This window comes from Somniosus microcephalus, chromosome 31 (assembly GCF_052327205.1).
Source record: "Somniosus microcephalus isolate GS21.2 chromosome 31, FLI_Smic_1.0, whole genome shotgun sequence".
Classification (NCBI taxonomy): Eukaryota; Metazoa; Chordata; class Chondrichthyes; order Squaliformes; family Somniosidae; genus Somniosus; species Somniosus microcephalus.
In genome coordinates this window covers 2,176,233-2,202,204 of record NC_141017.1, presented here as the reverse complement: position 1 = coordinate 2,202,204, position 25,972 = coordinate 2,176,233, and the positions used below count along the sequence as shown (strand labels likewise).

General features: G+C 55.4%; 1 protein-coding gene across 2 annotated transcripts in view; it reads left to right on the top strand.

The window, feature by feature from the left end:
• The window catches only part of pkn1a (protein kinase N1a), a 185,862-nt gene extending 160,143 nt beyond the window's left edge, over positions 1–25,719 (top strand). For both annotated transcript variants that reach the window (XM_085971468.1, XM_085971466.1), the window contains 2 exons: positions 14,681–14,761; positions 22,665–25,719. In XM_085971468.1, the coding sequence (XP_085827594.1) occupies positions 14,681–14,761; positions 22,665–22,868 (285 nt within the window). In that variant the 3' untranslated portion in view covers positions 22,869–25,719. The remainder of the gene's footprint in view (positions 1–14,680; positions 14,762–22,664) is intronic.
• The last annotated feature ends 253 nt before the right edge of the window (positions 25,720–25,972 follow it).

The window sequence follows — 25,972 nt, the reverse complement described above, 5'->3', positions numbered from 1 at the left end:
AAAGACAAAAGGGAGGATGGTACAAGGCAAAAGGAGATGGTAATGGGACAAGTAAAGAAACAAAAGATGGATCTCGAGGAGGTGTAAATGGGAATGGCAGAATCATCAACAGCTGCTCTCCGAAAAAATGGGGCAGAGTTGCTTAGCAACTTTCGCGGAGAAGGTCGGGTTGGTGAGGGCTGGGAACTCAGCCAGGAGTGCTGAGTAGTCGTCCGTTGAGCGGGCGCGGCACTGCCACGCCACTTCGGCGGGTGGGGGGGGGGGCCATGGTGTTCATGTCCACGAGGCGGCGCCGAGGCATGTCGACCAACAGGCCGTGGCGCACAGGAAATCCGCACCGAGGAGCGGGGAGAGCACCTTGGCGGTGATAAACTCCCAGTGGTAGCGGCGGCCTGCGAGGTCGATGGTGACGGTGCGGGTGCCGTACGTCCGGATGTCGGTGCCGTTGGCGGCAGCCAGCGCAGGGCCGCGGCCGCCTCGCTGGATCTCGAGGGCGGACGCGGGGATGATGCTGCGCTGCACGCCCGTGTCGCATAGGAAACGGCGTCCGGAGGCGCTGTCCGTAACGTACAGCAGCGCGCCTGCTTGCCCCACGGCCATCGTGTAGGCCAGTGTGGGGGCGGTTGGAAACGTGCAGGGATGGCTGCAGCGGCGTGCCCATGCGCCGAACTGGGTATGGAAGTAGCAGTAGCCCTGGGTCGGAGGGCTTGGGGGACGTGGGGGCCTCGTGGCCGAGCTGTGTGGCCACACGATAGAGGGTGGAGCGCGCGCCGACGCTGCGGAGGCCAGGTCAGGGGTGATGGCGTGGTTGGAGCCGGCGGACAGGAGCTTATCGGCTTCGTCGGCCAGGACCTCGAGGTCCGTGAGGCTGGACGCCACGATCGCCGGGCGGATGCTGGGAGGTAGTTGGCGGATAAAGAGTGCGCGGAAGAGGGAGCCGGGCGGTTTCTCGTCGGTCAGAGCAAGCATGTGTGAGAGCAAGTCTGACGGCGTGGAGTCACCGAGGTCGAGGAGGTGGCAGTTGCGCAAAAATTGGGAGGCTGTGAATTTTTTAAGGAGCGCGGCCTTGAGATGTGCATACTTGCCTTCCTCCGAAGGGTTTTGTAGTGTTGTCCAGACTTTCGTGATTGTGGAGCTGCCCAGGGAGGCGAGGAGGTAGTCGTACATCGTTGCGTCGGCGGTGATGCCGCAGAGTCGGAATTGCGATTCGGCTTGAAGAAACCAGGCGGTGGCTAGGTTCTCCCAGAACTCCGGCAGCTTCACAGAAACTGCGTTTGTGTCAGCCATGGTTACGCTTAGGAGTCGTCCTGAGCGTCGGGGGCACCAATGTAGGAGTCTACGTACTCCTAACAAAATATACTGAACTCGGAGAGGTTCAACAGAAAAGGTTTAATTCTTGAGACTGCATGTTGAACACAAAATGGCGTCAAAGCCTACACCAAGTCTGACTGCTTTTCATCAGTCCACAGCTTCGACTGCTCCTCTGGGCTTAACTATGTTGCAGATCGAGTTTCTTAAAGGTGTGATCCTTCTTAAAGGCATGACGCCTGATTTATAGTCTACGGACAGAAAAGCGGATTGTGTCCTTTCTGTGGTCGGTACGCCACAATGGTTTGTTTATTTCCCCTTTTTTGGTTCTCTTCCTAAACATCTTACTTTTTATTGACATTTTTAAAAATAATATGTAACTCCTACAAATCCTCCCCTGCCCCTCCCCCTCATCATCAACAGCATGGTTGCATGTTTGTGTACAGCTACTCACTCCAGTCGATCATTCCAAATCAAATATTGAGAAATTTCAATTTTAAAATGTTTTAAGCATTTCAGAGCCTCTTTAAAAGCATTAGGACTTCAAGACCTGGTTGAAACTTGTTCAGATGAGGGGAAAATTGATTTTTGTTTCAGTTTCTTCCAAAATCATATTTGAAACTTAGGGGGAAAAAGTGTTTTTAACACTCATTATTTGTGAAAAGTTCATTAAAAATCTTTAAAGTCTTTCAACTGTCGTTGCAGCTTTGCCAGAAGTTGCTCCAAGTTTCTCTTTCCCTCTTCAACGCTGTCGTTAAACATACAACAAAAAATAATAAAATAAACTCTTAATTCCAAACGGAGCTCAAATCAGAAAGTGAATAAAGTGGTTAAACTTCCTCAGAAGGCGGTGAGGTTATCTATCCCCAGCCTTGGCGATGAGTTGGGATCAGTTTTGGAGAAGTTGTTTCCTCCTTTTCTGCTGCCGTTCCCTCCGTCCCTCACAGACTGAGGTACAAACAGGGGCACAAACTTTTTCCCCTCTCATAACATGATTTAAATAACCCTGATGGACTCTTTCAAAAAGAGGACAACACCTGGAACTTACCGCAGGACAATCAACATCACTTTCCCGAATTTCTTCCAGCTTTAAACAATTTTCTGAATTTTTTTTTTTTTTAAGTCCTCATTTTTGTTTCACTGGGGGCCTAAAACTTGTTTGCTTTACATGTGCTGCGCCTCCACCTGTGTTGTTCCAAGAGCGGCCACCGCTCAGTCCCCGGGAACGGACTACACGCATCTGGACTCTCTCTCTTTTCTCTCTCTCTCTCTCTCTCTCACCCCCCAATCTCTCTCTCTCCCAGTCTCTCTCTCCCAGTCTCTCTCTCTCCCCAGCATCTCTCTTCCCCCCTCTCCCAGTCTCTCTCTCTCTCTCCCAGTCTCTCTCTCTCCCAGTCTCTCTCTCTCTCCCAGTCTCTCTCTCTCTCTCTCCCAGTCTCTCTCTCTCTCTCTCCCAGTCTCTCTCCCTCCCAGTCTCTCTCTCTCTCCCAGTCTCTCTCTCTCTCTCCCAGTCTCTCTCTCTCTCTCTCCCAGTCTCTCTCTCTCCCCAGCATCTCTCTTCCCCCCTCTCCCAGTCTCTCTCTCTCTCTCCCAGTCTCTCTCTCTCCCAGTCTCTCTCTCTCTCCCAGTCTCTCTCTCTCTCTCCCAGTCTCTCTCTCTCTCTCTCCCAGTCTCTCTCCCTCCCAGTCTCTCTCTCTCTCTCTCCCAGTCTCTCTCTCTCTCCCAGTCTCTCTCTCTCTCTCTCCCAGTCTCTCTCTCACTCCCAGTCTCTCTCTCTCTCTCTCCCAGTCTCTCTCTCTCTCCCAGTCTCTCTCTCTCTCTCCCAGTCTCTCTCTCTCTCTCCCAGTCTCTCTCTCTCTCTCCAGTCTCTCTCTCTCTCTCCCAGTCTCTCTCTCTCTCCCAGTCTCTCTCTCTCTCCCAGTCTCTCTCTCTCTCTCCCAGTCTCTCTCTCTCTCTCCCAGTCTCTCTCTCTCTCCCAGTCTCTCTCTCTCTCCAGTCTCTCTCTCACTCCCAGTCTCTCTCTCCCTCCCAGTCTCTCTCTCTCCCAGTCTCTCTCTCTCCCAGTCTCTCTCTCTCTCTCTCCCAGTCTCTCTCTCTCTCCCAGTCTCTCTCTCTCTCTCCCAGTCTCTCTCTCTCTCCCAGTCTCTCTCTCTCTCCCAGTCTCTCTCTCTCTCTCCCAGTCTCTCTCTCTCTCCCAGTCTCTCTCTCTCCCCCCAGTCTCTCTCTCTCTCTCCCAGTCTCTCTCTCTCTCTCCCAGTCTCTCTCTCTCTCTCCCAGTCTCTCTCTCTCTCTCCCAGTCTCTCTCTCTCTCTCCCAGTCTCTCTCTCTCTCTCCCAGTCTCTCTCTCTCCCAGTCTCTCTCTCTCTCTCCCAGTCTCTCTCTCTCTCTCTCTCTCTCCCAGTCACTCTCTCTCTCTCTCTCTCTCTCCCTCCCAGTCACTCTCTCTCTCTCTCCCAGTCTCTCTCTCTCCCAGTCTCTCTCTCTCTCCCAGTCTCTCTCTCTCTCTCTCCCAGTCTCTCTCTCTCTCTCCCAGTCTCTCTCTCTCTCTCTCTCCCAGTCACTCTCTCTCTCTCCCTCCCAGTCACTCTCTCTCTCTCTCCCAGTCTCTCTCTCTCCCAGTCTCTCTCTCTCTCTCCCAGTCTCTCTCTCTCTCCCAGTGTCTCTCTCTCTCTCTCTCTCTCTCTCTCCCAGTCACTCTCTCTCTCTCTCTCTCTCCCAGTCCCTCTCTCTCTCTCCCAGTCCCTCTCTCTCTCTCCCAGTCACTCTCTCTCTCTCTCTCCCAGTCTCTCTCTCTCTCTCCCAGTCTCTCTCTCTCTCTCCAGTCTCTCTCTCTCTCTCCCAGTCTCTCTCTCTCTCTCTCTCCCAGTCCCTCTCTCTCTCTCCCAGTCACTCTCTCTCTCTCTCTCCCACTCTCTCTCTCTCTCTCCCAGTCTCTCTCTCTCTCTCCCAGTCTCTCTCTCTCTCTCCCAGTCTCTCTCTCTCTCTCCCAGTCTCTCTCTCTCACTCCCAGTCTCTCTCTCTCACTCCCAGTCTCTCTCTCTCACTCCCAGTCTCTCTCTCTCACTCCCAGTCTCTCTCTCACTCCCAGTCTCTCTCTCTCTCACTCCCAGTCTCTCTCTCACTCCCAGTCTCTCTCTCTCTCCCAGTCTCTCTCTCTCTCTCCCAGTCTCTCTCTCTCTCTCTCTCTCTCCCAGTCACTCTCTCTCTCTCTCTCTCTCCCTCCCAGTCACTCTCTCTCTCTCTCCCAGTCTCTCTCTCTCCCAGTCTCTCTCTCTCTCCCAGTCTCTCTCTCTCTCCCAGTCTCTCTCTCTCTCTCTCCCAGTCTCTCTCTCTCTCTCCCAGTCTCTCTCTCTCTCTCTCTCCCAGTCACTCTCTCTCTCTCCCTCCCAGTCACTCTCTCTCTCTCTCCCAGTCTCTCTCTCTCCCAGTCTCTCTCTCTCTCTCCCAGTCTCTCTCTCTCTCCCAGTGTCTCTCTCTCTCTCTCTCTCTCTCTCTCCCAGTCACTCTCTCTCTCTCTCTCTCTCCCAGTCCCTCTCTCTCTCTCCCAGTCCCTCTCTCTCTCTCCCAGTCACTCTCTCTCTCTCTCTCCCAGTCTCTCTCTCTCTCTCCCAGTCTCTCTCTCTCTCTCCCAGTCTCTCTCTCTCTCTCCCAGTCTCTCTCTCTCTCTCTCTCTCCCAGTCCCTCTCTCTCTCTCCCAGTCACTCTCTCTCTCTCTCTCCCAGTCTCTCTCTCTCTCTCCCAGTCTCTCTCTCTCTCTCCCAGTCTCTCTCTCTCTCTCCCAGTCTCTCTCTCTCACTCCCAGTCTCTCTCTCTCACTCCCAGTCTCTCTCTCTCACTCCCAGTCTCTCTCTCTCACTCCCAGTCTCTCTCTCACTCCCAGTCTCTCTCTCTCTCACTCCCAGTCTCTCTCTCACTCCCAGTCTCTCTCTCTCACTCCCAGTCTCTCTCTCACTCCCAGTCTCTCTCTCACTCCCAGTCTCTCTCTCTCTCTCTCCCAGTCTCTCTCTCACTCCCAGTCTCTCTCTCTCACTCCCAGTCTCTCTCTCTCACTCCCAGTCTCTCTCTCACTCCCAGTCTCTCTCTCACTCCCAGTCTCTCTCTCACTCCCAGTCTCTCTCTCACTCCCAGTCTCTCTCTCACTCCCAGTCTCTCTCTCACTCCCAGTCTCTCTCTCTCTCTCCCAGTCTCTCTCTCTCTCTCCCAGTCTCTCTCTCTCTCTCCCAGTCTCTCTCTCTCACTCCCTGTCTCTCTCTCTCACTCCCAGTCTCTCTCTCACTCCCAGTCTCTCTCTCTCTCACTCCCAGTCTCTCTCTCTCACTCCCAGTCTCTCTCTCACTCCCAGTCTCTCTCTCACTCCCAGTCTCTCTCTCACTCCCAGTCTCTCTCTCACTCCCAGTCTCTCTCTCACTCCCAGTCTCTCTCTCTCACTCCCAGTCTCTCTCTCTCTCCCAGTCTCTCTCTCTCTCCCAGTCTCTCTCTCACTCCCAGTCTCTCTCTCACTCCCAGTCTCTCTCTCACTCCCAGTCTCTCTCTCACTCCCAGTCTCTCTCTCACTCCCAGTCTGTCTCTCTCACTCCCAGTCTCTCTCTCTCACTCCCTGTCTCTCTCTCTCACTCCCTGTCTCTCTCTCTCACTCCCTGTCTCTCTCTCTCACTCCCAGTCTCTCTCTCTCACTCCCAGTCTCTCTCTCTCACTCCCAGTCTCTCTCTCTCACTCCCAGTCTCTCTCTCTCACTCCCAGTCTCTCTCTCTCTCTCACTCCCAGTCTCTCTCTCTCACTCCCAGTCTCTCTCTCTCACTCCCAGTCTCTCTCTCTCACTCCCAGTCTCTCTCTCTCTCTCCCCCCAGTCTCTCTCTCTCTCCCCCCAGTCTCTCTCTCTCCCCCAGTCTCTCTCTCTCCCCCAGTCTCTCTCTCTCTCCCCCCAGTCTCTCTCTCTCTCCCCCCAGTCTCTCTCTCTCTCCCCCAGTCTCTCTCTCTCTCCCCCCAGTCTCTCTCTCTCTCCCCCCAGTCTCTCTCTCTCTCCCCCCAGTCTCTCTCTCTCTCCCCCCAGTCTCTCTCACTCTCCCCCAGTCTCTCTCTCTCACTCTCCCCCCAGTCTCTCTCTCTCACTCTCCCCCCAGTCTCTCTCTCTCACTCTCCCCCCAGTCTCTCTCTCTCTCTCTCTCTCCCCCCAGTCTCTCTCTCTCTCTCTCTCTCTCTCTCTCCCCAGTCTCTCTCTCTCTCTCTCTCCCCAGTCTCTCTCTCTCTCTCTCTCCCCCCAGTCTCTCTCTCTCTCTCTCTCTCTCTCTCTCTCTCTCCCCCAGTCTCTCTCTCTCTCTCTCTCCCCCCAGTCTCTCTCTCTCTCTCTCTCTCTCCCCCCAGTCTCTCTCTCTCTCCCCGTCTCTCTCTCTCTCCCCCAGTCTCTCTCTCTCTCCCCCAGTCTCTCTCTCTCTCCCCCAGTCTCTCTCTCTCCCCCCAGTCTCTCTCTCTCTCCCCCAGTCTCTCTCTCTCTCCCCCCAGTCTCTCTCTCTCTCCCCCCAGTCTCTCTCTCTCTCCCCCCAGTCTCTCTCTCTCTCCCCAGTCTCTCTCTCTCTCCCCCCAGTCTCTCTCTCTCTCCCCCCAGTCTCTCTCTCTCTCCCCCCAGTCTCTCTCTCTCTCCCCCCAGTCTCTCTCTCTCTCCCCCCAGTCTCTCTCTCTCTCCCCCCAGTCTCTCTCTCTCTCCCCCAGTCTCTCTCTCTCTCCCCCAGTCTCTCTCTCTCTCCCCCAGTCTCTCTCTCTCTCCCCCCAGTCTCTCTCTCTCTCCCCCCAGTCTCTCTCTCTCTCTCCCCCAGTCTCTCTCTCTCTCCCCCAGTCTCTCTCTCTCTCCCCCAGTCTCTCTCTCTCTCCCCCAGTCTCTCTCTCTCCCCCCAGTCTCTCTATCTCTCCCCCCAGTCTCTCTATCTCTCCCCCAGTCTCTCTCTCTCTCCCCCCAGTCTCTCTCTCTCTCCCCCCAGTCTCTCTCTCTCTCCCCCCAGTCTCTCTCTCTCTCCCCCCAGTCTCTCTCTCTCTCCCCCCAGTCTCTCTCTCTCTCCCCCCAGTCTCTCTCTCTCTCCCCCCAGTCTCTCTCTCTCTCCCCCAGTCTCTCTCTCTCTCCCCCCAGTCTCTCTCTCTCTCCCCCAGTCTCTCTCTCTCTCCCCCCAGTCTCTCTCTCTCTCCCCCCAGTCTCTCTCTCTCTCCCCCCAGTCTCTCTCTCTCTCCCCCCAGTCTCTCTCTCTCTCCCCCCAGTCTCTCTCTCTCTCCCCCCCAGTCTCTCTCTCTCTCCCCCAGTCTCTCTCTCTCTCCCCCAGTCTCTCTCTCTCTCCCCCAGTCTCTCTCTCTCTCCCCCCAGTCTCTCTCTCTCTCCCCCCAGTCTCTCTCTCTCTCCCCCCAGTCTCTCTCTCTCTCCCCCCAGTCTCTCTCTCTCTCCCCCCAGTCTCTCTCTCTCTCCCCCCAGTCTCTCTCTCTCTCCCCCCAGTCTCTCTCTCTCTCCCCCCCAGTCTCTCTCTCTCTCCCCCCAGTCTCTCTCTCTCTCCCCCCAGTCTCTCTCTCTCTCCCCCCCAGTCTCTCTCTCTCTCCCCCCAGTCTCTCTCTCTCTCCCCCCCAGTCTCTCTCTCTCTCCCCCCCAGTCTCTCTCTCTCTCCCCCCAGTCTCTCTCTCTCTCCCCCCCAGTCTCTCTCTCTCTCCCCCCCAGTCTCTCTCTCTCTCCCCCCCAGTCTCTCTCTCTCTCCCCCCCAGTCTCTCTCTCTCTCCCCCCAGTCTCTCTCTCTCTCCCCCCAGTCTCTCTCTCTCTCCCCCCAGTCTCTCTCTCTCTCCCCCCAGTCTCTCTCTCTCTCCCCCCCAGTCTCTCTCTCTCTCCCCCCCAGTCTCTCTCTCTCTCCCCCCCAGTCTCTCTCTCTCTCCCCCCCAGTCTCTCTCTCTCTCCCCCCCAGTCTCTCTCTCTCTCCCCCCCAGTCTCTCTCTCTCTCCCCCCCAGTCTCTCTCTCTCTCTCCCCCAGTCTCTCTCTCTCTCCCCAGTCTCTCTCTCCCCCCAGTCTCTCTCTCTCTCCCCCCAGTCTCTCTCTCTCTCCCCCCAGTCTCTCTCTCTCTCCCCCAGTCTCTCTCTCTCTCCCCCCAGTCTCTCTCTCTCTCCCCCCAGTCTCTCTCTCTCTCCCCCCAGTCTCTCTCTCTCTCCCCCCAGTCTCTCTCTCTCCCCCCAGTCTCTCTCTCTCTCCCCCCAGTCTCTCTCTCTCTCCCCCCAGTCTCTCTCTCTCTCCCCCAGTCTCTCTCTCTCTCCCCCCAGTCTCTCTCTCTCTCCCCCAGTCTCTCTCTCTCTCTCCCCCCAGTCTCTCTCTCTCTCCCCCCAGTCTCTCTCTCTCTCCCCCAGTCTCTCTCTCTCTCCCCCCAGTCTCTCTCTCTCTCCCCCCAGTCTCTCTCTCTCTCCCCCCAGTCTCTCTCTCTCTCCCCCCAGTCTCTCTCTCTCTCCCCCCAGTCTCTCTCTCTCTCCCCCCAGTCTCTCTCTCTCTCCCCCAGTCTCTCTCTCTCTCCCCCCAGTCTCTCTCTCTCTCCCCCAGTCTCACTCTCTCTCCCCCCAGTCTCACTCTCTCTCCCCCCAGTCTCTCTCTCTCTCCCCCAGTCTCTCTCTCTCTCCCCCAGTCTCTCTCTCTCTCCCCCAGTCTCTCTCTCTCTCCCCCCAGTCTCTCTCTCTCTCCCCCAGTCTCTCTCTCTCTCCCCCAGTCTCTCTCTCTCCCCCAGTCTCTCTCTCTCTCCCCCCAGTCTCTCTCTCTCTCTCCCCCAGTCTCTCTCTCTCTCTCCCCCAGTCTCTCTCTCTCTCTCCCCCAGTCTCTCTCTCTCTCCCCAGTCTCTCTCTCTCTCCCCCAGTCTCTCTCTCTCCCCCAGTCTCTCTCTCTCTCGCCCCAGTCTCTCTCTCTCTCTCCCCCCAGTCTCTCCCTCTCTCTCCCCCAGTCTCTCTCTCTCTCTCTCTCTCTCCCCCCCGTCTCTCTCTCTCTCTCTCCCCCCAGTCTCTCTCTCTCTCCCCCCAGTCTCTCTCTCTCTCTCTCCCCCCAGTCTCTCTCTCTCTCTCCCCCAGTCTCTCTCTCTCTCTCCCCCCAGTCTGTCTCTCTCTCTCCCTCTCCCCCAGTCTGTCTCTCTCTCTCCCTCTCCCCCCAGTCTGTCTCTCTCTCTCCCCAGTCTCTCTCTCCCCAGTCTCTCTCCCCGGTCTCTCCCTCTCCCAGTTTCTCTCTCTCTCTCTCTTCCCCCCCCCCCCCCCCCTCCACCCCAGTCACTCCCTCTCTCCCCCCCGGTCACTCCCTCTCTCCCCCCCGGTCACTCGCTCTCTCCCCCCCCCCCCCGGTCACTCGCTCTCTCCCCCCCCCGGCCACTCGCTCTCTCACCCCCGGTCACTCGCTCTCTCCCCCCCGGTCACTTGCTCTGTCCCCCCCCCGGTCACTCGCTCGCTCCCCCCCCCCGGTCACTCGCTCGCTCCCCGCCCCCGGTCACTCGCTCTCTCCCCCCCGGTCACTCGCTCTCTCCCCCCCCGGTCACTCGCTCTCTCCCCCCCCGGTCACTCGCTCTCTCCCCCCCGGTCACTCGCTCGCTCCCCCCCCGGTCACTCGCTCGCTCCCCCCCCCCGGTCACTCGCTCGCTCCCCCCCCCCCCCCGGTCACTCGCTCGCTCCCCGCCCCCGGTCACTCGCTCTCCCCCCCGGTCACTCGCTCGCTCCCCCCCCCGGTCACTCGCTCGCTCCCCCCCGGTCACTCGCTCGCTCCCCCGTCGATCTCGATTCCCTCTTTCTCTCCCTCCGATTCCCTCTCGCTCTCTGCCCCCTCCGTGTCGCTCTCTCCCCCCTCTCTGTCCCTCTCTCCCCCCCCTGTCCCTCTCTCTCCCCCCCTCCCATTCCCTCTCTCTCCCCCCCCCCCCTCCCATTCCCTCTCTCCCCCCTCTGATTTCCCCCTCCGATTCCCTCTCTCTCCCTGCTCCGATTCACTCTCTCTTCCCCCCTCCGATCCTCGATCTTCCCCCCCACCGGCCACCAATGGATCCCCTGACCTCTGCATGGAGCCAACGAAAGCGTGGTCCAACTGGATACTGTGCATGGACGGCTCTGGTGTCCCGCGATCCGACGCTGAAGGCTGAAAGGCGAATAATCAGAGCGGGGGATTCTCCCGCTGAAAGGTCAAAGTTCAGTGGAGTAAACCAAACCCCTCCCGGCGTTACACAGTGAGCCATCAACCATCGGAACACACTTCAAGAGCTGCAATTGCGACCGGCACTGAGGTCGAAAGACTCACACACGAGTCTGTCTGGATTCCCGGGGCCAGTGTGTTTTGGGCCCCTCCCCCGCCCAAGCCAGTTCTCTGAGCCGCCTTTCAGTTCAACTGTGTGCGAGCCCGGGGATCACTGCACCCGCACACCATAGAGACACGAACCCGGGGATCGCCCCGCCCGCACACCATAGAGACACGAACCCGGGGATCGCCCCGCCCGCACACCATAGAGACACGAGCCCGGGGATCGCCCCGCCTGCACACCATAGAGACACGAGCCCGGGGATCGCCCCGCCCGCACACCATAGAGACACGAGCCCGGGGATCACCCCGCCTGCACACCATAGAGACACGAGCCCGGGGATCGCCGCGTCCACACCATAGAGACACGAGCCCGGGGATCACCCCGCACACCATAGAGACACGAGCCCGGGGATCACCCCGCCTGCACACCATAGAGACACGAGCCCGGGGATCGCCGCGTCCACACCATAGAGACACGAGCCCGGGGATCACCCCGCACACCATAGAGACACGAGCCCGGGGATCACCCCGCACACCATAGAGACACGAGCCCGGGGATCACCCCGCACACCATAGAGACACGAGCCCGGGGATCGCCGCGTCCACACACCATAGAGACACGAGCCTGGGGTCGCCCCGCCCGCACACCATAGAGACACGAGCCCGGGGATCACCGCGTCCACACCATCGAAACACGAGCCCGGGGATCCCCCCGCCCGTACACCATAGAGACACGAGCCTGGGGATCGCCCCGCACACACACACCATAGAGACACGAGCCCGGGGATCACTGCACCCGCACACCATAGAGACACGAGCCCGGGATCGCCCCGCCCGCACACCATAGAGACACGAGCCCAGGGATCACTGCACCCGCACACCATAGAGACACGAGCCCGGGGATCGCCCCGCCCGCACACCATAGAGACACGAGCCCGGGATCGCCCCGCCCGCACACCATAGAGACACGAGCCCAGGGATCACTGCACCCGCACACCATAGAGACACGAGCCCGGGGATCGCCCCGCCCGCACACCATAGAGACACGAGCCCGGGGATCGCCGCGTCCACACCATAGAGACACGAGCCCGGGGATCGCCCCGCCCGCACACCATAGAGACACGAGCCCGGGGATCGCCGCGTCCACACCATAGAGACATGAGCCCGGGGATCGCCCCGCCCGCACACCATAGAGACACGAGCCCGGGGATCACCGCGTCCACACCATAGAGACACGAGCCCGGGGATCACCCCGCACACCATAGAGACACGAGCCCGGGGATCGCCGCGTCCACACCATAGAGACACGAGCCCGGGGATCACCCCGCACACCATAGAGACACGAGCCCGGGGATCGCCGCGTCCACACACCATAGAGACACGAGCCCGGGGATCACCGCGTCCACACCATAGAGACACGAGCCCGGGGATCGCCCCGCCCGCACACCATAGAGACACGAGCCCGGGGATCGCCGCGTCCACACCATAGAGACATGAGCCCGGGGATCGCCCCGCCCGCACACCATAGAGACACGAGCCCGGGGATCACCGCGTCCACACCATAGAGACACGAGCCCGGGGATCACCCCGCACACCATAGAGACACGAGCCCGGGGATCGCCGCGTCCACACCATAGAGACACGAGCCCGGGGATCACCCCGCACACCATAGAGACACGAGCCCGGGGATCGCCGCGTCCACACACCATAGAGACACGAGCCCGGGGATCACCGCGTCCACACCATAGAGACACGAGCCCGGGGATCGCCGCGTCCACACCATAGAGACACGAGCCCGGGGATCACCCCGCCCGCACACCATAGAGACACGAGCCCGGGGATCGCCCCGCACACCATAGAGACACGAGCCCGGGGATCGCCCCGCCCGCACACCATAGAGACACGAGCCCGGGGATCACCCCGCCCGCACACCATAGAGACACGAGCCCGGGGATCACCGCGTCCACACACCATAGAGACACGAGCCCGGGGATCGCCCCGCCCGCACACCATAGAGACACGAGCCCGGGGATCGCCCCGCCCGCACACCATAGAGACACGAGCCCGGGGATCGCCCCGCCCGCACACCATAGAGACACGAGCCCGGGGATCGCCCCGCCCGCACACCATAGAGACACGAGCCCGGGGAACACCCCGCACACCATAGAGACACGAGCCCGGGGATCGCCCCGCCCGCACACCATAGAGACACGAGCCCGGGGATCGCCGCGTCCACACACCATAGAGACACGAGCCCGGAGATCGCCGCGTCCACACCATAGAGACACGAGCCCGGGGATCACCCCGCCCGCACACCATAGAGACACGAGCCCGGGGATCGCCCCGCCCGCACACCATAGAGACACGAGCCCGGGGATCGCCCCGCCCGCACACCATAGAGACACGAGCCCGGGGATCACCGCTTCCACACCATAGAGACTCGAGCCCGGGGAACACCCCGCACACCATAGAGACACGAGCCCGGGGATCACCCCGCACACCATAGAGACACGAGCCCGGGGATCGCCGCGTCCACACACCATAGAGACACGAGCCCGGAGATCGCCGCGTCCACACCATAGAGACACGAGCCCGGGGATCACCCCGCACACCATAGAGACACGAGCCCGGGGATCACCCCGCACACCATAGAGACACGAGCCCGGGGATCACCCCGCACACCATAGAGACACGAGCCCAGGGATCACTGCACCCGCACACCTTAGAGGGAACAGTGGTTATCACCTCAAATTGGTGAACTCCATGTTGAGGCCAGAAGACTGTTAAGTGCCTAACCGAAAGATATGGGGCCGTTCCTTGAGCTTACCTTGAGCTTCATTGGAACAGTGTAAGAGTCCGAGGACAGAGAGGTCAGAGTAAACTGGAGGTCAGCAGATGCTGCCTGACCTGCTGCGTATTTCCAGCATTTTCTGCTTTTATTTCAGATTTTCAGCATCCGCAGTATTTTGCATTCGTACGAGGATTTCAAGTTGCAAATCACATGCTGTGGGTGAGGCAGTGGATGGGGAAGGTTATGATGTGTTTGTGACAGTAAGCAGTCTTTGTGTTGGGAAGGATGTGAGGTTTAACTAGGCCCTAATTGTAAGTGGCCTTTGCTGAGCGATGGTCAGGGAGCAGAGATTGTGGCGGGGGTCGAAGATGACGGCTTCGGTCGTCCCAGAATTGAATTGGAGTAAGCTGTCACATCTGGGATTTGATGTTGGACACAGTGTGAGAGCAGAGGCAGCTCGAGTGGTCGAGAGCGTGCACCACACAACTCGCCTCCCCTCAATTTCCTTATCTTTGAAGTTTGAAATTATACACGTACAGCTAGGGTACTACGTACAGCTCTGGTCACCAATGTTCCCTGTCATTTTTTTTGGCCCTGGGTGGTCCCTTTATAGGGCTACGCAGCCTCTTCAAAATACCGCGCATGTGCGGTTTTTACATTGGCAAGCCGGCTGCACGGGTTCCCTGGAGCGCTGCATGTCCGTGCAACTTACAGGGAGCATTGCTGGTCACCACATTACAGGAAGGATGTGAATGCACTAGAGAGGGTACAGAGGAGATTCACGAGGATGTTACCAGGACTGGGGAATTTTAGCTATGAGGAAAGATGGGGTTGTTTTGTTTGGAACATAGGAGGTTGAGCGGAGACCTAATTGAGGTGTATAAAATTATGAGGGGCCTAGATTGAGTGGATAGGAAGGACCTATTTCCCTTAGCAGAGAGGTCAATAACCAGGGGGCAGAGATTTAAAGTAATTGGTAGAATGATTAGAGGTGAGTTGAGGAGAAGTTTTTTCACCCAGAGGGTGGTGGGGGTCTGGAACTCACTGCCTGAAAGGGTGGTAGAGGCAGAAACCCTCATCACATTTAAAAAGTGCTTGGATGTGCACTTGAAGTGCCGTAACCTGCAGGGCTACGGACCGAGAGCTGGAAAGTGGGATTAGGCTGGATCGCTCTTTCTCAGTCGGCACAGACACGGTGGGCCGAATGGCCTCCTTCTGTTCCATGATGTGAAATCTGAATAAGCACGGGGATGGATATTTTGAAGGTGTAGCACATGTTAAGTGACTCAGTAATGATGAAAGTTTTCTTGATGCCCAGCTGCTGCGAAGGAATCCTGAGCGTCGGTTGGGGTCCAGTGAACGAGATGCAGAAGAAGTCAAGAAGCAGCCATTCTTCAGGGTGAGTAAACCGTGTGATCACACTGCCCTTCTGTTCCCTTCTGCATCCCACAGCAGTTGTTTGTACTCATTGTTTCATTACATTTATATAGTCTTCAAATCAGCCAAGTCAAATTTTGTTAAATGCCTTTTATTTCTCTACTTGTGATTACACTGGGCTGGAGGGTAGAGAAATACAGGCCTGGAACTTGGAGCCACACCCCAGGAGCAGGAACCTCCCTTTGTCCGAGCGCCACTGATGTTGAAGTACCGGGAAAATCTAAAACGTTCCAGCAGTGTCAGGCTGTGATGGACGAGATCGAGCATTGAAGGCCCTGACCAAAGCCACGGGCTATTAGAGAAGCAGAGAGTGTTCAGATATAATGCCGGCTTAATCCAAAACAAAACAAGAAATACAGCTCCTTCTCTGTACAACGTCTTGGTCCGAGTCACTTTCATAATAACCTGGTGGCATTGGTCATGGTCCATCAGTGACTCGTACACTACAACCCCCAGCTCCTATTCCCCATTTCCCAGCCTCCAGCACACAATCCTGCATCGTGTATACGTGCTAGGCCTTGACCCTCCCCAAGTGCATCACGTTACATTCATCTGTATTAAAGGACGTTTCTGCCAGACACAGGCCCAGTCTCCCATTGCATCTAGATTTGCCTGCAGTATCTTTGGGTGCAAAATTCGGTTACGCCCTGTTTGGGGGCGGTAACCGAGGTAAGGCCGGACATTTAACGCCCGGCGCGGAAGTACTGCCCTGGATGTTAAATTCAGCTTACCGCCCCGCACAGGAAGTGGAGCGCAATCTCGGGCGCTCCACTTCCTGTTGGGGCAGTAGCCGAGGCGATGTCGGGGTGCGATCGAGGGCTGCCGCGTTTCAACGCCCCTCCCCTTTAATTAAAGGGGAGGGCCGCTGCGCACTCTGCGGTGCTGGGCTGCGCAATGGCGGCCAGGACCACATCACGACATGCCACGGAGGGTCGACCTGGAGGTTGGCCAAGAAAAGAAAATGGCAGCGTGGGTCGCGGCCGCACCTCCCCTTTAAATACCGCCCGCGAGCGGAGGTCGGCCCAGTTCGCGACCTGCGAAGCTGGCGCTGACACCGCCTGCAGCAGCCTCGCGGGGTGCAGCCGCATTTCTGCCACGGGGCAGTAAGGGGTTGTGGCGCACAGCGGGTAGCACCTCAGCAACGCCCCACCGAATTTCTTGGGAGGTGCTTTTTTCGTCCCTCCCCCGGGTGATAAGCCGTTAGTGCCCACCGGAGGCGCTAATGGCAGGTGCTAAGGAGCCGAATCTCTTGCCCTTTGTCTCATCTAAGGTCCCTACACCCTCACATATCTTCGTGTCATCTGCAAACTTGTGGATAGTTTCCACAACACCTTCATCATCATCTTTATCAACAATTTGTTTGCACAGCCAGCTCTTTATCCAACACCAGATCTGCCCATCAATCCCAGAAGACATAATCGTGCTTAGTAGACGTTTGTGGCACTATGTTGGAGGCTTTCTTTAAGTCTTTTTCTTTCCGCCCCGCCACATGGCTCTTGCCAAAGTCACAAGGTGTACTATCCCTCCTCGTCCTTCTCGACTTGTCTGCAGCCTTTGACACGGTTGATCACACAATTCTGCTCCAACCCCTCTCCACCGTCGTCCAGCTGCAGGACTGCATTCGCCTGGTTCCATTCTTATCGATCTAATTGTAGCCAGAGAATCACCGGCTTCTCTTCCCACTCCCGCATCGTTACCTCTGGTGTCCCCCGAGGATCCTTGGCCCCCTCCTATTTCTCATCTACATGCTGCCCCTTGGCGACATCATTCTAAAACACAGCCTCAGTTTCCACATGCACGCTGACGATACCCAGCTCTACCTCACTGACAATACCCAGCTCTACCTCGCTGACAATACCCAGCTCTACCTCACTGACAATACCCAGCTCTACCTCACTGACAATACCCAGCTCTACCTCACTGACAATACCCAGCTCTACCTCACTGACAATACCCAGCTCTACCTCACTGACAATACCCAGCTCTACCTCACTGACAATACCCAGCTCTACCTCGCTGACAATACCCAGCTCTACCTCACTGACAATACCCAGCTCTACCTCACTGACAATACCCAGCTCTACCTCACTGACAATACCCAGCTCTACCTCACTGACAATACCCAGCTCTACCTCACTGACAATACCCAGCTCTACCTCACTGACAATACCCAGCTCTACCTCACTGACAATACCCAGCTCTACCTCACTGACAATACCCAGCTCTACCTCACTGACGATACCCAGCTCTACCTCGCTGACAATACCCAGCTCTACCTCACTGACAATACCCAGCTCTACCTCACTGACAATACCCAGCTCTACCTCACTGACAATACCCAGCTCTACCTCACTGACAATACCCAGCTCTACCTCACTGACAATACCCAGCTCTACCTCACTGACAATACCCAGCTCTACCTCACTGACAATACCCAGCTCTACCTCGCTGACAATACCCAGCTCTACCTCGCTGACAATACCCAGCTCTACCTCGCTGACAATACCCAGCTCTACCTCACTGACAATACCCAGCTCTACCTCACTGACAATACCCAGCTCTACCTCACTGACAATACCCAGCTCTACCTCACTGACAATACCCAGCTCTACCTCGCTGACAATACCCAGCTCTACCTCACTGACAATACCCAGCTCTACCTCACTGACAATACCCAGCTCTACCTCACTGACAATACCCAGCTCTACCTCACTGACAATACCCAGCTCTACCTCACTGACAATACCCAGCTCTACCTCGCTGACAATACCCAGCTCTACCTCACTGACAATACCCAGCTCTACCTCACTGACAATACCCAGCTCTACCTCACTGACAATACCCAGCTCTACCTCACTGACAATACCCAGCTCTACCTCACTGACAATACCCAGCTCTACCTCGCTGACAATACCCAGCTCTACCTCGCTGACAATACCCAGCTCTACCTCGCTGACAATACCCAGCTCTACCTCACTGACAATACCCAGCTCTACCTCACTGACGATACCCAGCTCTACCTCACTGACAATACCCAGCTCTACCTCACTGACAATACCCAGCTCTACCTCACTGACGATACCCAGCTCTACCTCGCTGACAATACCCAGCTCTACCTCACTGACAATACCCAGCTCTACCTCACTGACAATACCCAGCTCTACCTCACTGACAATACCCAGCTCTACCTCACTGACAATACCCAGCTCTACCTCACTGACAATACCCAGCTCTACCTCACTGACAATACCCAGCTCTACCTCACTGACAATACCCAGCTCTACCTCGCTGACAATACCCAGCTCTACCTCGCTGACAATACCCAGCTCTACCTCGCTGACAATACCCAGCTCTACCTCACTGACAATACCCAGCTCTACCTCACTGACAATACCCAGCTCTACCTCACTGACAATACCCAGCTCTACCTCACTGACAATACCCAGCTCTACCTCGCTGACAATACCCAGCTCTACCTCACTGACAATACCCAGCTCTACCTCACTGACAATACCCAGCTCTACCTCACTGACAATACCCAGCTCTACCTCACTGACAATACCCAGCTCTACCTCACTGACAATACCCAGCTCTACCTCGCTGACAATACCCAGCTCTACCTCACTGACAATACCCAGCTCTACCTCACTGACAATACCCAGCTCTACCTCACTGACAATACCCAGCTCTACCTCACTGACAATACCCAGCTCTACCTCACTGACAATACCCAGCTCTACCTCGCTGACAATACCCAGCTCTACCTCGCTGACAATACCCAGCTCTACCTCGCTGACAATACCCAGCTCTACCTCACTGACAATACCCAGCTCTACCTCACTGACGATACCCAGCTCTACCTCACTGACAATACCCAGCTCTACCTCACTGACAATACCCAGCTCTACCTCACTGACAATACCCAGCTCTACCTCACTGACAATACCCAGCTCTACCTCACTGACAATACCCAGCTCTACCTCGCTGACAATACCCAGCTCTACCTCACTGACAATACCCAGCTCTACCTCACTGACAATACCCAGCTCTACCTCACTGACAATACCCAGCTCTACCTCGCTGACAATACCCAGCTCTACCTCACTGACAATACCCAGCTCTACCTCGCTGACAATACCCAGCTCTACCTCACTGACAATACCCAGCTCTACCTCACTGACAATACCCAGCTCTACCTCACTGACAATACCCAGCTCTACCTCGCTGACAATACCCAGCTCTACCTCACTGACAATACCCAGCTCTACCTCGCTGACAATACCCAGCTCTACCTCACTGACAATACCCAGCTCTACCTCGCTGACAATACCCAGCTCTACCTCACTGACGATACCCAGCTCTACCTCACTGACAATACCCAGCTCTACCTCACTGACAATACCCAGCTCTACCTCACTGACAATACCCAGCTCTACCTCACTGACAATACCCAGCTCTACCTCACTGACAATACCCAGCTCTACCTCACTGACAATACCCAGCTCTACCTCACTGACAATACCCAGCTCTACCTCGCTGACGATACCCAGCTCTACCTCACTGACAATACCCAGCTCTACCTCGCTGACAATACCCAGCTCTACCTCACTGACGATACCCAGCTCTACCTCGCTGACAATACCCAGCTCTACCTCACTGACAATACCCAGCTCTACCTCACCACCACTTCTCTCGACCCATCCTCTGTCTCTAAATTGTCAGACCGCTGGTCTGACATCCAGTACTGGATGAGCAGAGATTTCCTCCAACTAAATATTGGGAAGACCAAATCCATTGTCTTCAGTCCACCACGAACTCCGTTCCCTAGCCACCGACTCCATCCCTCTCCCTAGCATCTGTCTGAGGCTGAACCACACTGTTCGCAACCTTGGTGTCATATTTGACCCTGAAATAAGCTTGCGACCGCACATCTGTGCCATCACTAAGACTCCCCAGTTCCGCCTCCGTAACATCGCCCAGCTCCGCCCCTGCCTAAGCTTATCTGCTGCTGAAACCCTCATCCATGCCTTTGTTACCTCTAGACTTGACTATTCCAACGCACTCCTGGCCGGCCTCCCATGTTCTACCCTATGCAAACTTGAGATCCCCCAAAACTCTGCTGTTCGTGTCCTAACTCGCACCATGTCCCGTTCACCCATCACCCCCTGTGCTCACTGCCCCGTGTCCTAACTCGCACCATGTCCCGTTCACCCATCACCCCCTGTGCTCACTGCCCCGTGTCCTAACTCACACCCAGTCCCGTTCACCCATCACCCCCTGTGCTCACTGCCCCGTGTCCTAACTCGCACCATGTCCTGTTCACCCATCACCCCCTGTGCTCACTGCCCCGTGTCCTAACTCACACCCAGTCCCGTTCACCCATCACCCCCTGTGCTCACTGCCCCGTGTCCTAACTCGCACCATGTCCCGTTCACCCATCACCCCCTGTGCTCGCTGCCCCGTGTCCTAACTCGCACCAAGTCTCGTTCACCCATCACCCCCTGTGCTCGCTGCCCCGTGTCCTAACTCGCACCAGGTCCCGTTCACCCATCACCCCTGTGCTCGCTGACCTACATTGGCTCCCAGTTAAGCAATGCCTCAATTTTAAAATTCTCATCCTTGTTTTCAAATCTCTCCATGGCCTCGCCCCTCCCTATCTCTGTAATCTCCTCCAGCCTCACAACCAATGGTGGAGCAATTAAAATCGGGGATGCTCAAGAGGCTTCGCCAGTTCTGGCCTCTTGAGCATCCCTGATTTTAATTGCTCCACCATTGGCGGTCGTGCCTTCAGCTGCCGAGGCCCTAAGCTCAGAAATTCCCTCCATAAACCTTTCTGCATCTCTTAGGAACATAGGAACAGGAGTAGGCCAGTGAGCCCCTTGAGCCTGTCCGTCCTGCCATTCAATGAGACAATGGCTGATCTGTGACCTAACTCCATATACCCACCTTTGGCCCATATCCCTTAATACCTTTGGTTAACAAAAATCTATCAATCTCGGATTTAAAATTAACAATTGATCTAGCATCAATTGCCATTTCTGGAAGAGTTCTCCGAACTTCTTCCACCCTTTGTAGGTAGAAGTGTTTCCTAATTTCACTCGGGCTATATCCCCTGGTCCCAGACTCCCCAACCAGCAGAAATAGTTTCTCTCCGTCTACCGTATCTGTTCCCCTTAATAACTTGAAAACTTCGATCAGATCACCCCTTAACCTTCTAAATTTTAGGGAATGCAAACCTAATTTGTGTAAAATCTCCTTGTAACTTAACCCTTGGAGTCCAGGTATCATTCTGGTAAACCTACGCTGCACTCCCTCCAAGGCCAATATATCCTTCCTAAGGTGTGGTGCCCAGAACTGCTCCCAGTGCTCCAGGTGTGGTCTAACCAGGGCTTTGTACAGCTGCAGCATAACTTCTGCCCCCTTGTATTCTAGTCCTCGAGATAGAAAGGCCTGCATTCCATTAGCCTTTTTGATTATTTTCTGTACCAGTTCATGACATTTTAATGATCGATGTACCTGATCCCCCGAGTCTCTTTGGACCTCCGCTGTTTTTAGCCTTTCACCATTTAGAAAGTCCCCTGTTCGATCCTTTTTAGGTCCAAAGTGGATGACTTCACATTTGCCTACATTGAAATCCATTTGCCACAGTTTTGCCCATTCACTTAATCTGTCGCTATCCCTTTGTAATTTTATGCTTTCATCTACACTGCCTATAATGCCGCCTATCTTTGTGTCATCGGCAAATTTGGAAATATGGCTTTCTATGCCAACATCTCTTCCTGTTTTCCTCCTTTAAGACGCTCCTTAAAACCCACCCAAGCTTTTGGTCATCTGCCCTAATATGTTCTTGTGTGGCTCAGTGTCAAATTCTGTTTTGATAACATACATCAGTGGACTGAGAGGGTTGGGGTTAATTTTCCCAATCTCCTGCTTTGGCAAAACTTCAGAGAAACAGCCTCATCACCCATTCCCACCATTGGGTTGGGATTTCTGCTGAAGGTATGGCAGAAGTTTGGGAGAGCCCTGGTAAATCTTCACCCCAATATTGTTCCCTTGGTTTACATCCTCACATCATTTTCCTTGGCTTGGCAGTTCCATCCACTCCTGCAGACTGGGTGTAGTCTCGATCATTGCTCAGCAGTGAGGCTGCGTGGGCACCAGTGGTGTCTTTGTGTATTACTGGGGAAACAGCAGATGGTTCAGAGTTCAGTGGTTTTTCCTACGATAAATGAAACCCATTTGCAGAGGAAAGCAATTTGTTTGTTTCATTTCCCCTTCCCCGAGGGTGTAAGTTTGGGCTTGGGCATGGGTCCAAAGGCTGCCTCGGGTGCCTCGTCCAAGTGCCAAACCGTTTGTGAGTCTGCACCACAAGGTTTTTCAACCACGGCTGGAGGGGATGCATCACATCCAACCCCAATCCTGCCATTACCCGCTGTCGACATGTGCTGCCATCAATCAGGAGCGGGGACCCTGGCTGATGTAGATGGGCTCCTATTGCCACCCTGGCTCAGCAATGAATTTGGCTCACACCAGGTGATTGGAGCTGGAGCTGCCCTGTCATTATTGCTCACTACACGGTGCCTTCAATAAAATGGCAGTGTTTGAGGTCTGAGTGTTAAGTGGACATCTTTTGCAGGACATTGCAGTAATGCTTTGTTCGGGTTTGATGGACCTCCATTGGGCCATCAGTTTGGTTGTGTGTGCTAGCGCCTCAAAATGTTCCAGTTCCCAGGGATTTATTGGTGCTTGTTTAAATATTTCTATTTAAATGGTGTTCTCCAAATATTACAAATTAATATTCATTTTTTACTTTTATTTCCCAAGTTGATGGTAATGTTGAAATCATGATGCTTTAAATTTCTCAGGAGATCGATTGGGAAGCCTTACTTGCAAAGAAATTGAAACCGCCTTTCGTTCCCACCATCAAGGATCGGGAGGATGTCAGCAATTTTGACGAAGAGTTTACAGCAGAGGAGGCGACGCTGACTCCCCCGCGCGAGCCCCGCATTCTCACCGAGAAGGAGCAGATCATGTTCAAGGACTTCGATTACGTCTCTGAAAATTGTTAATGTTCAGTGACTGGCTTGTTCAACAGAAATTCTAGTCACTGGTTTCATATTTCCAAAAAGTTGAACCTTAAAAGCAGCATCTGTTTGTGGAACCAATGCTCTGAAATGTGATGCAATTCCTCTCTGCCTTTTTTTTTTAAAAAGAACTTTTATTTATATATATTTTTCATCAATCTTAACTTTTATACTTTTAAAAGCCTTTTCAAATCAAGATGTTGGAATCAAACTGACCAAACACCCCCCCCCCCGCCCCCACCCACACTGTCACCCGCTGTACCGAACCCCCCCACCCACACTGTCACCCGCTGTACCGAACACCCCCCCCGCTCCCACCCACACTGTCACCCGCTGTACCGAACACCCCCCCCGCTCCCACCCACACTGTCACCCGCTGTACTGAACCCCCCCCCCACACTGTCACCCGCTGTACCGAACACCCCCCCCGCTCCCACCCACACTGTCACCCGCTGTACTGAACCCCCCCCCACACTGTCACCCGCTGTACCGAACACCCCCCCCCGCTCCCACCCACACTGTCACCCGCTGTACTGAACCCCCCCCCACACTGTCACCCGCTGTACTGAACCCCCCCCCACACTGTCACCCGCTGTACCGAACACCCCCCCCCCGCTCCCACCCACACTGTCACCCGCTGTACTGAACCCCCCCCCACACTGTCACCCGCTGTACCGAACACCCCCCCCCGCTCCCACCCACACTGTCACCCGCTGTACTGAACCCCCCCCCCACACTGTCACCCGCTGTACCGAACACCCCCCCCCCGCTCCCACCCACACTGTTACCCGCTGTACCGAACCCCCCCCCACCCACACTGTCACCCGCTGTACCGAACCCCCCCCACCCACACTGTCACCCGCTGTACCGAACCCCCCCCACCCACACTGTCACCCGCTGTACCGAACACCCCCCCGCTCCCACCCACACTGTTACCCGCTGTACCGAACCCCCCCCCACCCACACTGTCACCCGCTGTACCGAACCCCCCCCACCCACACTGTCACCCGCTGTACCGAACCCCCCCCACCCACACTGTCACCCGCTGTACCGAACACCCCCCCGCTCCCACCCACACTGTCACCCGCTGTACTGAACCCCCCCCCCCACACTGTCACCCGCTGTACCGAACACCCCCCCCCCCCCGCTCCCACCCACACTGTTACCCGCTGTACTGAACCCCACCCCCCACACTGTCACCCGCTGTACCGAACACCCCCCCCCCCCCCCCCCCCAAAAGTCAGGTCACACTGTCACTGAGCCGATTGCTAATTCCTGACCTGTGATGTCTACGACATTGTGACCGCATTAATCATGATTAGTAGAACCCAGGGGATAGTATTGCTCTCGGGTTCAAGTGCAGGCTGCAGTTGTTGGACTGTTACATAGAGTTATATAGAAAGTGTCAGACATTAGTTCCAATGAGAAGAGTTTTGAAGATGAGCAGGGCAGTGCAATGACTTCCCATAATTGCTCTTTTATTTTCTGACAGAGCCAGCTGTTTGTTCAGATTGTCCGTAATGTAAGGATCCCACTCCCAGTGAATAATGTCTACGATTGGAGAGGATACACAGCCCCCCGCGACTCACCACGACCCACCATCTCCCCCCCCCCCCCCCAAGTGACCCACCACATCCCCCACAACCCACTGCCCCCCCCATGACCCACCACATCCACTGCCCCACCCCCCACCCCACAAATCCCCCATAACCCACCTAATCTAATCAAGGTTCAGAGTTTTATTGAAATCGCTTTTGAAATAAATGCCTGACCCAGTGTGGCTGCAGCTTCCTCGGTTCCCAGATCAGTGATCTTGCTGTTGTGATACTGCTGACTTTGTTTACATATAAATTTGCAACCTTAAAACAAAAGTACATAACAGATATCAGCATGGCACGGGCTACCTGCACTGAAATATAGCGCTGTGGCCTCTTAAGTGTTTGAAATGATCAGCAAATCGGAGTGGTCACGTCCGGTGCTGGGCTTCGATATTTCTGTAACCCCCACATAAACCCAGCTGGTTCACGAATGTCCTTTAGAGAAGGAAACCTGCCGACCTTACCCGGTCTGGCCTATATGTGACTCCCGTCCCACATCCATGTGGCCTAACAAGTTTCAGAGTTAAGGGCTGCAAGAGACGGGCAATAAATGCTGGCCTTGACCATGAGGCCCACACCCCGAGAATGAATATATAAAAAAAATACTGCCTGATACTTGAGTTGGGTTTCCTGAAGTCTCTGTTCGGGGGTCGTGTCCACCGTCTCATGAAAAAAGTAAGATGAAGTGTTGCTTCACACTCTCATAGTAAGCATTCCCCCTGGGATACGCCTCATTCCCCCTGGAACGCTGCTGATGTTACTCCAGGTGGATATTTTGCAAGAATTATTCCAGATGCTACTTTGAAATGAGCCATTGGGTGGTAACTGGTGTATTCTGAAGGATTCTTGATCTCCGCTGTGAATCGTACACTCTGATGCTGGTCCCAGTTGCCTGTGTATTTCCATCAAACCTGTCATTGCTCATTCAGCCTCCGCGGAATGCCTGGAGCTCAAACCCCAGCAAATGAAGAAGAAGCATGGGTTTGAGCGAAGGGCCCAAGGCTGAACACGCTACTGAATTACTGCAGCTCTTACTGTTCCTCTTCACTCCAAGGGCTCGCTGTCTCACTAGCAACAATAACTTAGATTGTTAAGGAAACGTGACTATTTTTTTATTCATAGAAAGGTGTATTTTTTAAGAAAGAAAAATATCTTATTGTTATAAATAACCTTTTTGTTTGTTCCACGTATCATTACCACAGATGTTCATTGTCAGAATAAGATGATTTAGCCCAGTGTGGAGCCTGCTGCCTGTTTATTTAAAACTTCCCTGGAGCAAGCCTCACAACAAATTAGATATTTAACAAGTTATCTGATTATCTCTGCGTGGCATGGTAAGTTGCATCTTTGGCACCCACGGGGTGTGTACTGGGATCTCAGACCCGTGTCCCAGGGATGTGTACTGGGATCTCGGACCCGTGTCCCAGGAGTGTGTACTGGGATCTCAGACCCGTGCCCCAGGAGTGTGTACCGGGAGTCTCGGACCCGTGC